This window comes from Choloepus didactylus, chromosome 21 (assembly GCF_015220235.1).
Source record: "Choloepus didactylus isolate mChoDid1 chromosome 21, mChoDid1.pri, whole genome shotgun sequence".
Lineage (NCBI taxonomy): Eukaryota > Metazoa > Chordata > Mammalia > Pilosa > Megalonychidae > Choloepus > Choloepus didactylus.
In genome coordinates, this window is record NC_051327.1 from 16,821,692 (window position 1) to 16,836,248 (window position 14,557).

At 38.0% G+C, this 14,557-nt stretch overlaps 1 protein-coding gene across 1 annotated transcript in view; it reads left to right on the forward strand.

The window, feature by feature from the left end:
* Nucleotides 1-14,557, forward strand: part of BAZ1B (bromodomain adjacent to zinc finger domain 1B) — a 74,154-nt gene that overhangs the window by 28,483 nt on the left and 31,114 nt on the right. Inside the window, exon 7 of the mRNA XM_037814174.1 lies at nucleotides 2,187-3,888. Within this exon, the coding sequence (XP_037670102.1) occupies nucleotides 2,187-3,888 (1,702 nt within the window). The remainder of the gene's footprint in view (nucleotides 1-2,186; nucleotides 3,889-14,557) is intronic.

A 14,557-nucleotide genomic window follows, 5' to 3' on the forward strand; every position in this document is an offset into this window, starting at 1 on the left:
TATCGTTCTCTTCGGAGTAATGATGCTATCACTGTCCACAAGGAGAATGAAACCTTAATAAGTTATCTTCGCTTGTTCTTTTCTAATATTTTGAAATTTAGTGGCACTGCCTCTGGGGGGAAGGATCCCCTGAGTCATCAGTTAAGGTTTATATTCTATAAAGCTATAAAACCTCTTTGTTAGTCCATCCTGAGTATGAGTACTGGGGAGCCAAAATAATTAGCCAAGGGAACCTGCTGTGAAATTCTTAAAAGGGAGATTGGCCTTTTAGTTTAGAGAACTTAGCCAGAAGTAGAGTTTGTTGAGTATATCAAACTCATTGGGGACAGTATTTCTGTTTCTTATTCTGTCTTGGTTCTGTGACTTTGTTTCTCTTATCTTTAATGTTTAAATCCTATATGTCATCTTAATAGGGCTTATTAGATCTTATTAAACCTTTCTGCTTTAATCCTATGAAGAGCATAGGTGTTCTTATTATCTCTGGATTTATTTCACTGTAGCCACTGCCCTGTAATCTTTTTTTAGGGGCTCGTAATTTCATATTCAGCAGTCTTTAACTGTTTCCTTGCCTATCATCTCATGTTACAGTAGCTTCTCCTATCCTGCCTCCAGACTGCTTCTTTACATGTTATTCTCATCAAGTTAGTCCCTTCCACTCAAAAATCTTAAGTTCGTCAAGTCCCTGAGTACTATCTATATGCTTAGCTGCTGTTGGTAATAGAGATTAAATATTCTAGAGGTTATCTAGTCTTTCTCTTAATCACTTGAAACAAGAAATTTTTAAAAATTGGTTGTACTCTTGCACTGTTTGGTTATTTCATTTAGTTTGGAATTTAGCTGCCAGGCCTTTTTCTTCATAATTGTATACTTTAAAGCATTGGAATCATAGCTTTAAAAAAAAAAATCCACATTTAAACAGAGAAACAGTGGTTTTATGACAAAGGGACTAGATTCTAACCTAGTGACATTCTTTAGGATGGGGATGAGATGTGGTAAGTTTGAGGAGAGAGAAGATATGAAATAGTTGTCTAGGTGAGTGGGAAAGTGAACAGATTAAGGGGATATACTGATTACTGGGCAGCATTTATAACTCATCTGAGATACCTGGACATGAATTTCAAGTGAGGCCACTTTATTTTCATATTTTATTCTAGCCATGTTTAAGTTGAATGTATGCAAGGCCAGGAATCAGAGAGTTTGGGTTAAGTAGGGTTATGGTTTCTACCAAGTAGCTATAATAAGCAAGAAAGACAAGGGAACTGTAGACTTATGTAAGAGATTGAGTATAGTGATTTTATCTGGATAAAAAAGGACAAGGAAGTGAGGGTGGTAAAAATGTAATAGAATTAATTAATTTTAGGTCCTTGTGAGATTGAAGGATTATAGAGTTGGGGCACTAAAAGGGAACAAGTTTGAAAGATACAAGTGATGGTCAAAGAGAGAATGTATGAAATTAAGATTGTAGAGTGCTTACAGTTATTAATATATTCATGAAAATGAATTCTTGAGGTATGGAGGTGGAGTGGACAGATTGGATTTGAGGAACCAGGAAGCTGGGGTCCTTATCTGTGAACATTGTTTTATTTTTGTTCTTATCAATTCTTTTAATAAAATATGCCTCTGAATTTAGATGAAAAGACTTAAATTAGTATACTTTCTACTTAAAAGTATAGAATACCTCCAATTGAAACAAAAGTATAGAATACCTCCAATTGGAACAGAGGTTTGAAGGACAAAAATCCAGTCCTGTTTCAAGAGCATTACTTTTTTAAACTCCTCAGCTATTGCCATTATCTAGATCAGGTATCCTTAATGTAGGGCCCATTGATGGACTTTCTGAAATTGTATGCATGAATTTTGTGTGGTTTTTTTTTCTGAGAAAAATGTTCATAGATTTAATTATTTTAAGAAATACTAATCTGTGATTAAACAGAAAACTTGTGTAGCATGAGTGTTTAATATCAGATTTTTAAGTCTGGTGTGAAGAGAATTTTGTATTGATACAGTTAAAACATTAGCTGACATTCATGTCTTTGTTTTTTCAGAGATACAGTGTCTTTGAGGAGAAATGAATATGTAGCTTTACCTGAGTAGCTGAGGAAGAGAGCCTTTAGGATACTTGATTAAATATTGCTTCTTTAAATGAGTTTATTAAAGTTAATTTTTCTCCTCTTCTTAAATTCTAGTACATGACTCTCAACCCTTCGACTAAGAGGAAGAATACTGGATCCCCGGACAGGAAGCCCACAAAGAAATCCAAGACAGACAACTCTTCTCTGAGCTCACCACTAAATCCTAAGTTATGGTGCCATGTACACTTGAAGAAATCCTTGAATGGCTCCCCACTCAAAGTGAAGAACGCAAAGAATTCCAAATCTCCAGAAGAGCATCTAGAGGCAGTGATGAAGATGATGTCACCCAACAAGCTACATGGTAACTTTCACATTCCTAAGAAAGGCCCACCTGCCAAGAAACCAGGGAAGCATAGTGACAAACCTTTGAAGGCAAGGGGGAGAAGCAAAGGCATAATGAATGGACAGAAATCCACAGGGAATTCCAAATCTCCCAAAAAGGGTTTGAAGACTCCCAAAACCAAAATGAAGCAGATGACATTGTTGGATATGGCCAAAGGCACTCAGAAAATGACACGAGCCCCACGGAATTCTGGGGGCACACCTAGGTCTTCTAGCAAACCTCATAAACATCTGCCTCCTGCTGCCTTACACCTCATTGCCTATTACAAAGAAAACAAAGACAGGGAGGATAAGAAGAGTGCCCTGTCCTGTGTTATCTCCAAAACAGCACGTCTTCTCTCTAATGAAGATAGAGCCCGCCTCCCCGAAGAATTGCGAAGTATTGTTCAAAAACGCTATGAGCTTCTAGAGCATAAAAAGAGGTGGGCCTCTATGTCTGAAGAACAACGCAAAGAATATTTGAAAAAGAAACGAGAGGAGTTGAAAGAAAAGTTGAAAGAGAAAGCCAAGGAACGGAGAGAAAAAGAAATGCTTGAGAAACTAGAAAAGCAGAAGCGATACGAGGACCAAGAGCTGACTGGCAGAAACCTTCCAGCATTTAGACTGATGGATACCCCTGAGGGGCTGCCCAACACACTGTTTGGGGATGTGGCCATGGTGGTGGAATTCTTGAGCTGCTATTCTGGGCTACTCTTACCAGATGCTCAGTATCCTATTACTGCCGTGTCCCTTATGGAAGCCTTGAGTGCAGATAAGGGTGGTTTTTTATACTTGAATAGAGTGTTGGTCATCCTCTTACAGACCTTATTACAAGATGAAATAGCAGAAGACTATGGTGAATTGGGAATGAAGCTCTCAGAAATCCCTCTGACTCTGCATTCTGTTTCAGAGCTGGTACGGCTCTGCTTGCGCAAATCTGATGTTCAGGAGGAAAGCGAGGGCTCGGACACAGATGACAACAAAGACTCAGCACCATTTGAGGACAATGAAGTACAAGATGAGTTCCTAGAGAAGCTGGAGACCTCTGAATTTTTTGAGTTAAGATCAGAGGAGAAGCTACAGATCTTGACAGCACTCTGCCACCGGATTCTGATGACATACTCAGTGCAAGATCATATGGAAACCAGACAGCAGATGTCTGCCGAGTTGTGGAAGGAACGGCTTGCTGTGTTGAAGGAAGAAAATGATAAGAAGAGAGCAGAGAAACAGAAGCGGAAAGAGATGGAAGCCAGAAATAAAGAAAATGGAAAAGAGGAGAATGGGTTAAGTAAAACTGATAGGAAAAAAGAAATTGTGAAATTTGAGCCCCAAGTTGACATGGAAGCCGAAGACATGATTAGTGCTGTGAAGAGCAGAAGGCTGCTTGCCATTCAGGCTAAAAAGGAACGGGAAATCCAGGAGAGAGAAATGAAAGGTAAAATCTTATGTCTAGAGAAAAGGGGGAAAGCTCTTTAGAAGACAGTAAAAGGAAGGAAATTACTAAGGTAATGGTAGGGTCTGAAGTTTTGTCATAGCTGTTCAGTTACTTCTGTATGTAACATCCGGCACCTACTAAGTATGTAATATTCTAGCAGAAGTGTTCAGTCTGGAATTCTGCAGTTAATGATACTTTGACATAGACCACTGTGATGTTGGACTCTTTTCTGGGTTTAGTAAAGGACCAAATCCACAAACATACATAGTGGAAGCAGCATGTTTGCTGACCTGCGTTCAAGCTCTTACTTAGCTGTGTGCCTTTGGATAAGTTAACTTATCCATGCCAAGTATGGTTTCCTCATATACTTGGTAAGATTGTTTTAACAATTAAATGACAAGATATTTAAAATCCCTAGCATAATTGCCAATTAGGATATTAATCTTTTCCTTATTATGACTTTTAAAAATTGTGGCAAAATATATGTAATAAAATTTACCATTTTAGCCATTTTTAAGGGTACAATTCAGTGGCATTAAGTACATTCACAATATTGCATAACCATCACCACCATCTGTGTCCAGAATTTTTCTTTCATGTCAAATAGAAACTTGACCTATAAGGCACTAATTCCCCATTCCTCCTTCTCCCCATCTCCTGGTAACCTCTGTTCTACTTTCTGTCCCTATGAATTTGCTTATTTTAGATATTTCATGTAAGTGAAATCCTACAATATTGGTCTTTTTGTTCTGGCTTGTTTACTTGGCATAATGTTTTCAAGGTTCATCCATGTTGTAGCATATTTCAGAACATTTTACTAATTCTTTTGATGGGCACAGGGGTTATTTCTACCTTTTGGCTGTGAATATTGCCTCAGTGAACATTGGTGTATACATATCTGAGTGCTTGGTTTCAGTTCTTTTGGGTATATACCTAGGAGTGGAATTGCCGAGTCTTATAGTCAGTCTATGTTTAACTTTTTGAGAAACAGCCAAACTGTTTTCCACAGTGGCTGCACCATTTTACATTCCTACCAGCAATACACAAGGGCTTCAATTTCTCCACAACATTGCCAAAACTTGTTATTTCCTTTTTTTTTTTTTTTTTTTTTTTGTTGTTGTTGTTGTTGTTGTTGTTGTAGGCGTCTAGTGGGTATGTAGGAGTATCTTGTGGTTTTGGTTTATGTTTCCCTAATGACTAATCATGTTGAACATCTTTTCTTGTGCTTATTGGCCATTTGTATATCTTCTTTACAGAAATATCTAATCAAGTTCTTTGCCCATTCAATAATTGGGTGGGGTTTTTGTTTTTGAATTGTAGGAGTTATATTCTAGATATGAATCCCTTATCAGATTAATGATTGGCAAATATTTTCTCCCATTTTATGGACTGTCTTTTCACAATCTTGATAGTGTCCTTTAATGCACAAAAGTTTTTAATTTGGATGAAATCTAATTTATTTTTTTCTTTTGTTGCCTGTGCTTTTGGTATCATATGTAAGAAACCATTGACAGCCAGGGTTATAAAGATTTTCCCTCTGTTTTCTTCTAGACGTTTTATAGTTTGAGCTGTTAAATTTGGGTTTTTGATCAATTTTCATTTAGTTTTTGTATATAGTATAAGATAAGGGTCCATCTTCATTCTCTTGCATGTGGATAGCTAGTTGTCCCAGCACCATTTTTTGAAAAGACTGTCCTTTTGCCATTGACTGGTTTTGGCATCCTTGTTGAAAATTAAGTGACTATTTGTGGGGGTTTATTTTGGGCTCTGTTGGTCCGTATGTCTGTCTTTATGCCAGTATCACACTGTTTGACTACTGTAGCTTAGAATGAGTTTTTCTATTTCTGCAAATTAGGCAGTTGAAATTTTGGTAGGGATTGCATTGAATCTGTAGATTGCTTTGAGTAGTATTGTCATCTTAATAATATTAAGTCTTCTCATCCATGAATTTGGGGTATCTTTCCATTCATTTAAGTCTTTTAATTATTTAGTCAATGTTTTGTAGTCTTCAGTGTACAAGTTTCTTGCCTCCTTGGTTAAATACTTTTCCCTTGGTTAAATTTATTCCTAAGCATTTTATTTTTGGTGCTATTGCATATTCCTAATTTCCTTTTTGGATTGTTCATTCTAGTGTATAGAAATATAACTGATATAACTGACTTTTGTGTGTTGATTTTGTATCCTGCAACTTTGCTGATTTCGTTTATTAGCTGTAACAGGTTTTTTGTGTTTGTATGTATTGAGTGTTTTTTACATATGAGATTGTCATCTGTGAATAAAGACAGTTTTACTTCCTTTCCAAGGCAGAATGTGTTTTATTCCCTTTGTTTTTTTTGTTTGTTTGTTTGTTTTGTTTTGTTTTGTTTTGTTTTTTGGCCTAATCACTTTGACTAGAAGTTGGATGTATTTTATTCCTTTTCTTGCTTAATTGGCTCTTGACTAGAACTTCTAGTACTATGTTGAATAGAAGTAGTGTAACTGGGCATCCTTGACTTATTCCTTATCTTGGGGGAACAGCTTTCAGCCTTTCACTATCTAGTATGATAGTAGCTGTTTTTCATATATGGTCCTTATCATGTTGAGGAAATTCCTTTCTAGTCCTGGTTTATTGAGTGTTTTCATCATGAAAGGGTAGTATTGGATTTTCTCAACTGTTGATCTGCATCAATTGATGGTCATATGTTTTTTTTTTCCTTCATTCTATTAATGTGGTGTACTACATGTGTTGGGTTTTATGAAACATATGTGTTGAACTACTCTTGCATTCCAGGAGTAAATCCCATAATCCCATCCAGTTGTGGTGTGTAATTCTTGTAGTGTGCTGTTGAATTCATTTCACTAATATTTTGTTGAGAATTTTTGCATCTATACTCAGTAAGAGTTATTGACCTATATATGTATTTTTTCCTTGTAGTATCTCTGTCTGGCTTTGATACTAGGGTAATGGTGACTTTATAGAATGAGGTAGGAAGTGTTCCCTCCTCTACGATTTTTTGGAAGAATTGAGAAGGAATGTTTGAATGTTTGGTAGAATTCATTAATGAAGCCATATCGTCCTGGGCTTTTCTTTATTTGGAGGTTTATGATTGTTAATTCCGTCTCCTAAGCAAATGCGTCTCCTATTCAGATTTCAGATTTTGTTTCTTTTCTTTTTTTTTAATTCAGTTTTATTGAGATATATTCACATACCATATAGTCATCCATGGTGTACAGTCATGTTCACAGGACTGTTCTATAGTTGTGCATTCACCACAATCAATTTTTGAACATTTTCATTACCACACACAAAAAAGAATAAGAATAAAAGTTAAAGTAAAAAAGAACACCCAAAACATCCCATACCCCCATCCCTCCCTATTATTTACTTTTTGTCCTCATTTTTCTATTCATTTTTCCATATACTGTATAAAGGGAGTGGGAGCCACAAAGTTTTCACAATCACATGGTCACACAGTGTAAGCTATATAGTTATACAGTTGTCTTCAAGAATAAAAGCTACGGGTTGCAGTTCAACAGTTTAAGGTATTTCCTTCTAGCTATTCCAATACACTAAAAACAAAAAAGCCGTATCTATATAATGCATAAAAATGACCTCTCGACTCTATTTGAAATAATCTCTCAGCCACTGAAACCTCATTTTGTTTCATTTCTCTTCCCCCTTTTGGTCCAGGAAGGCTTTCACAATCCTGCAATGCCAGGGCCAAGCTCATCTTCGTGAGTTATGTCCCACATTGCCAAGGGGATTTACACACCTGGGAGTCATGTCCCACATAAGGGGGAGGGCAGTGAGTTTACCTGCAGAGTTGGCTTAGTGAGAGAGGTCACATCTGAGCAACAAAAGAGGTTCTCTGGGGGAGACTCGTAGGCACAATTTTAAGTCAGCTTAGCCTCTTTTTTGGGGTAACAGACTTCGTAAGGTCAAGCCCCAAGATCGAGGGCTCGCCCTTCTAAATTGGCAGTACCCAATGCTTATATGAATATCAGGAATTTCCTATCTGGGGAAGATTAATATTTCCACATTTTCCCCCAGTCCCTCAAGGGGGCTTTACAGATATTTTTTATTCTCTGCCCAAATTACTCCTGGATGAATCGGAGTTTCATGGTAACCTGTACAAACCAACCAGATCTTACCCCCTGTTCAAGGTTCCATGTAATTATGGTGTTTGAGTATACTGACCATAGAAGTTAAATTATATAGTGTGTTCCCAGAAATATAGATTTGGCACCTAATAAACATCTTTTCCTTTGGTCTCACACAGAAGTTGAAGTTTTAAAACATCATCAATATTGCCCTTTACCCTTTAGTCTGATTTACCTTAGTCCTAACCCAGTCCATTTCATTCATAGCTCTAATTGAAGTCTGATCTCTTTTTCAGACTCTGACATTTGCTGTATGGGGTAATGCTGATATTCATAGCTGCCGGACTCAGGCTCTGAGTTTCAGGTGTCACACAGATAGCCAGAGTTCCAGGGACCAACCAGGTTATACACAAAGAGCTCAGCATCTCAGAATTTAGAAACGGCCCTTACAACTCAGGAATAGATGTAACTGCCATAAGAGCTTACAATCTAGGAACTTTTACAATAAGCCTTCCCCTGATAACCTACGTTCTCATACTCCATTCTTGGAGTTTGCACATTATAGTTGGTCCATATTAGTGAGGCATTATAATGTTTTTCATTTTCATTTCTGGTTTATTTCGCTCAACATGCTGTCCTCAATGTCCATCCACCTCACAACTTCACTCCTTCTTGAAGTAGCTCAATATTCCTTTGTATGTATACACCTCAGTTCACCATTCTGTTCATCAGTTGGTGCACCCTTAGGACACCTCTGTCCACTGCGAATCAAGAACACTGCCACCATAAATACCACTGTGCAAATGTCCATTTGTGTCCCTCTTTTCAGTTCTTCCAAGTATATACCCAGTAACAGGGTTGCAGGATCATATGGCAACCCCATGCTTGGCTTCCTGTGGAACCACCACACTGCCCTCCAGATGGGCTGCACCATTCTGCTTTCCCACCAATGGTGATTAGGTACATCCCATTCTCCCACATTTTCTCCAGCACTTGTATCCCTCTGTTTATTTTTTAGATGGTTTTATTCACACACTGTATCTTCCATCCTAAGTAAACAATCATTGGTTCCCTGTATAATCACAGTTATGCATTCACCACTACTAACTATATGAGGACATTTCTATCTCTTCCACAAAGAAAGAAGAGGTGAAGAAAGAAAAAGAAAAAAAAAAAAAGACAGCTAAATAGCAACAAATGAATAAAATTAAAATAAAATACAATTAAAACATCAGACAACAACACCAATGCCAAGAATCCCATATCCCTTCCCAGTAATATGCCCCTCTTATAGACGTTTAGCTTTGGTATATTGCCTTTGTTACAATTAATGGAAGCATGTTACAATATTACTGTTAACTATAGACTCTAGTTTGCATTGATTGTATTTTTTCCATACTACTACCCCATTTTTAACACCTTGCAAAGTTGACATTCATTTGTGCTCCCTCATGTAAAAACATTCTTACATTTGTACATTTAATTACAATCATTGACCACTCTAGGTTTCAGTAGGTTATACAGTCCCAGTCTTTATCATCTATCTTTTCTTCTGATGTCCTACATGCCCCTAACTTTCCTCTTTCAACCGTACTGACAGTCACCTTTGTTCAGTGTACTTACAATATTGTGCTACCATCTCTTAATATTGTGCTCCAAACCTCTCTCTCCTGTCTTTTCCTATCTACCTGTAGTGTTCCCTTCAGTAATTCCTGTAGAGCAAGTATCTTGTTCACAAACTCTTTCAGTGTGTGTGCGCCTGAGAATATTTTAAACTCTCCTTTTTTTAAATTTTAAATTCAGTTTTATTGAGATTTATTCACATACCATACAGTTATCCATGGTGTATAATCAACTGTTCACAGTACCATCATATAGTTGTGCATTCAGCATCCCAATCTATTTTTGAACATTTTCCTTATACCAGAAAGAATCAGAATAAAAATAAAAAAATTAAAATTAAAAAGAACACCCAAATCATCCCCCCATCCCACCCTATTTTTCATTTAGTTTTTGTCCCCATTTATCTACTCATCCATCCATACACTGGATAAAGGGATTGCGATCCACGAGGTTTTCACAATCATACTGTCACCTCTTGTAATCTACATTGTTATACAGTTGTCTTTAAGAGTCAGGGCTACTGGGTTGAAGTTTGATAGTTTCAGGTATTTACTTCTAGCTATTCCAATACAATAAAACCTAAAAAGTGTTACCTATATAATGCATAAGAATGTCCACCAGAATGACCCCTTGACTCCATTTGATATCTCTCAGCCACTGAAGCTTTATTTCATTTCATTTCGCATCCCCCTTTTGGTCAAGATGATCTCAAGCCCACAGTGCTGGGTCCAGATTCATCCTCTGGAGTCATATCTTGCATTGCCAGGGAGATTTACACCCCTGGGAGTCAGGTCCCATGTAGCGGGGAGGGCAGTGAGATCACCTGCCAAGGTGGCTTAGTGAGAGAGAGGGCCACAGCTGAGCAACAAAGAGGCACTCAGGATCCTTCATTTTTTGAAGGACTGTTTTGCTGGATTTAGAATTCTTGGTTGGTAGTTTTTCTCTTTCAATATTTTAAATATAGCATACCATTGCCTTCTCACTTCCATGATTTCTGAGAAATTTGCACATAGTCTTATCGAGCATCCCTTGTATTTGATGGATCACTTTTCCTGCTTTCAGAATTCTCTGTTGTCTTTGACATTTGATCTGATTATTAAGTGTCTTGGAGTAGGTCTATTTGGATCTATTCTGTTTGGGGTATCCTGCGCTTCTTGGATCCGTAATTTTATGTCTTTCGTAAGAGATGGGAAATTTTCAATGATTATTTCCTCCATTATTGTTTCTGCCCCTTTTCCCTTCTCTTCTTCTGGGACACCTGTGACACGTATCTTCATGCGCTTCATGTTTTCATTCAGTTCCCTGAGATACTGCTCATATTTTTCCATTCTTTTCCCTATCTTTTCTTTTGTGTGTAGTATTTCAGATGTCCTGTCCTCCATTTCATGAATCTTTTTCTTCTGCCTCTTCAAATCTGCAGTTGTATGTCTCTGTTGTGTTTTTCATCTCTTGTATTGTGCCTTTCATTCCCATAAGTTCTGCCAATTGTTTTTTGAAACTTTCAAGTTCTTCCTTAGGTTCAGTCACTGTCTTTATATCCTCTTTTGACATCTTCCCTCAACTCATTGATTTGATTTTTGAATTGATTTAACATATTTGTTTGAAGATCTTTAATTAGTTGTTTCAACTCCTGTATCTCATTTGAAGTATAAGTTTGTTCCTTTGACTGGGCCATATTTTTGTTTTTCCTAATGTAATTCATGATTTTTTGTTGTCTAGGCACCTGTTTTCCTTGATTACCCCAATCAGATTTTCTCAGACCAGATGGGCCCAGGTCTCAGGAGGAGGTTGTATTCAGTATCCTGTTTCCCTGAGGATGAGACCTAGAAGGTTGTCGGACTTTCCTGTGAGGCCTCTCGACTCTGTGCTTTTCCTTTTCTGCCCAGCAGTTGGCACTTGTCAGCTCGCACCTCCCCACTGGTGTAAAGAGGTGCGGTCCCTTTAATTCTCAGTGAACACTGTCTTGGCCAGGGGCTGAGGGTGTCAGAAGCCAAGCTTAAGTTGTTTCTGCTCCCCCCCACCCCCCAGGCCCTGGTGTCTGAGTTCTCTGAGGGAGGGCAGCCACTTGAGCTGGGCCCCTGCCCCCCTTTTCTTAGGGAAGATACACCTTTTAGGGAGTTGTCTCCTGTGCTTGAATTCCTACTTTGATTCTCTGGCTCTCTTAACTCCACCCTTGCCCGGGTCAGGACTGACAATTGAAAATGCCTGAGGCTTTCTTTAATGAGCTACTTAGAATGGGAGGAAAAAAAGGAAAAAGAGAAAGCCCCTTTTCAGAACCAGTCCCCAGCCCTCCAGTTTCACCGGTCAGTGGGTGTTGGTACACAGTTTTATGTGCCCCTTTTCTTGGGACACAGCTGTTTTCCAGTATTCTGAGCTCAGCTGTCTCCAAAAGCCTCTGTTTTTATTTATTTATTGTTTTTTTTTTTTTTTTTCCTGTCAGCCCTGCCTCCTCTCTGCTGTGAGAGACCTCAGGGTTCCTTTCCTGCTTGCTCTGAGTTTATCTGTGCTTGTAGCTTGTATTCGATAGTTGAAATTTGTTAATTATAACTGCAGTTGGAGCTTGGTTGAGTTACTTTCCCTTTCTCTAGGGTATCCTGCTTCTTTTTTCCACAAGGAAGTGTTACAGCTCAGCCTGCTGTGCTGGTGGGGAAGGGGTGCCTGCTGTACAGTTTGGGGAGCTTTACTTACAGTTCTGTGTTGTGATCTCAGCCGTTCCACCCACTCCAGGCTGGTGTATGATGTGTGTCCAGTCACCAACATTTCCCAACAGTTGTTTCAGACTGTTTGCTAGTTGTTCCTGGCTATTTACTAGTTGCTTGAGAAGACTAAATTCCACACCTGTCTGTCGCCATCTTGCCCCACCCTCCTTTCTGTTTCTTCTTCTTTTTTTTTTATTTAACATTTTATTTTGTAATAAATTGTAAATTATAGGAACAGTTGCAAAAACCATACAAACCCCATACACAGAACTCCAGCATTCCCTGACACCCCCGATACCCCCGATCCACAAACTTTAACATGTTGTCCCACAGCTATTTCTTTCCCTCCCTCCCTCCCTCTCTCCCTCCCTATCTATTATCCATCATCTATTGCTCTGTCTTCTGAACATATGAGAGCTAGCTGCACACATCCTTGAACAAACACTGTAATTCTCATATACAATTCCCATGAGCAAGAACATTCTTTTATGCAATCCCATTAAGCACAGCTAAGAAGTACAAGAGATTCAACAATGATACAAAGTTTGCATTCTATATTTCCTTTTCCTTATGTCTCAACTATGTCCCTTTGAGCCTCATGTCCTCCATCGTCCGATCCTATCCAGGGTCATCCTTGGCATTTAATTGTTGTCTATTTAGACTGTTTTTTTTGTTTGTTTGTTTGTTTTTTCTCAACTGTGGAAACATATATACAGCCTAAATCTCCCCCCCCCCAGCATTCCATTAGTGGGATTAATCACATTTAGAATGTTGTAATGCTATCACCTTCCCACCCTCCATTGCTAGAAATTTCCCTTCACCTCAAACAGCAACCCTACACTCATTTCTTAACTCCCCATTTCCCCTTCGCCCATTTCTCTTTGATACCAGCTTAACTTCTGTAGGACACAAACTATGTTCCTATACTCCTCCATTCCCCCACCTTTATATAGTTCTTGTCAAAAATTATATATTTTACATTGAGTTGAAAACTGTTGATTTGTCCTTAGAGTTTGTGTATTTTATATCATGTAGAAGGTAAATAGTGGAGTTACAATTCAAGAAATTATTGACTTCTATTTGTATTCCATTGTGGTTGGAGTATGTGCTTTGAATATATTCAGTTTTCTTTTTCCTTCTTAAATTTATTGAGGCTTATTTTATGTCCCAGCCTGTGGTCTATTCTGGAGAAAGATCCGTGATCCCTAGATAAAAATGAGTGTCCTGGTGATTTGGGATGTAAGGTTCTATATATGTCTGTTAAAATTCTCTATATCTCTTTCTACTTTCTTTGTTTCTCAGTCGGTAGGGCTCTCTTTAGTATCTGGAGTAGGGCAGGTCTTTTATTGGCAAAATCTCTCAGCATTTGTCTGTCTGTGAAAAATTTAAGCTCTCCCTCAAATTTGAAGGAAAGTTTTGCTGGATAAAGTATTCTTGGTTGGAAATTTTTCTCTTTCAGGATTTTAAATATGTCATGCCACTGCCTTCTCGCCTCCATGGTGGCCACTGAGTAGTCACAACTTAGTCTTATGTTGTTTCCTTTGTATGTGGTGAATTGCTTTTCTCTTGCTGCTTTCAGAACTTGCTCCTTCTCTTCAGTATTTGACAGTCTGATCAGAATATGTCTTGGAGTGGTTTTATTTGGATTTATTCTATTTGGAGTTCACTGGGCATTTATGCTTTGTGTATTTATATTGTGTAGAAGGTTGGGGAAGTTTTCCTCAACAATTTCTTTGAATACGCTTTCTAGACCTTTACCCTTCTCTTCCCCTTCTGAGACACCAATGAGTCTTAAGTTTGGATGTTTTATTTTATCTTTCGTATCCCTGAGATCCATTTTGATTTTTTCGATTTTTTTCTGCATTCTTTCTTTTTTTTCATTTTCTGTTCTGTGGACTTCTAGGACTTTGAGTCTTTGTTCAACTTCCTCTAATCTTGTATTGTGAATATCCAGAATCTTTTTAATTTGGCCAACAGTTTCTTTTATTTCCATAAGATCTTCTATTTTTTTATTTACTCTTGCAATGTCTTCTTTATGCTCTTCTGGGGTCTTCTTTGTCGCTTATATCCTGGGCCATGGTCTTCTTCGTGTCCTTTAAATCCTTTGCCACATTTTCATCCCTAGATTGTAGTTCTTTGATTAATTGAGCCAAGTACTGTGTGTCTTATGATATTTTGATATGGGTGTTTGGACTTGGGTTCTCCATATCGTCTGGTTTTATCATATGCATTGAGATTTTCTGTTGTTTTTGGCCTCTTGGCATTTG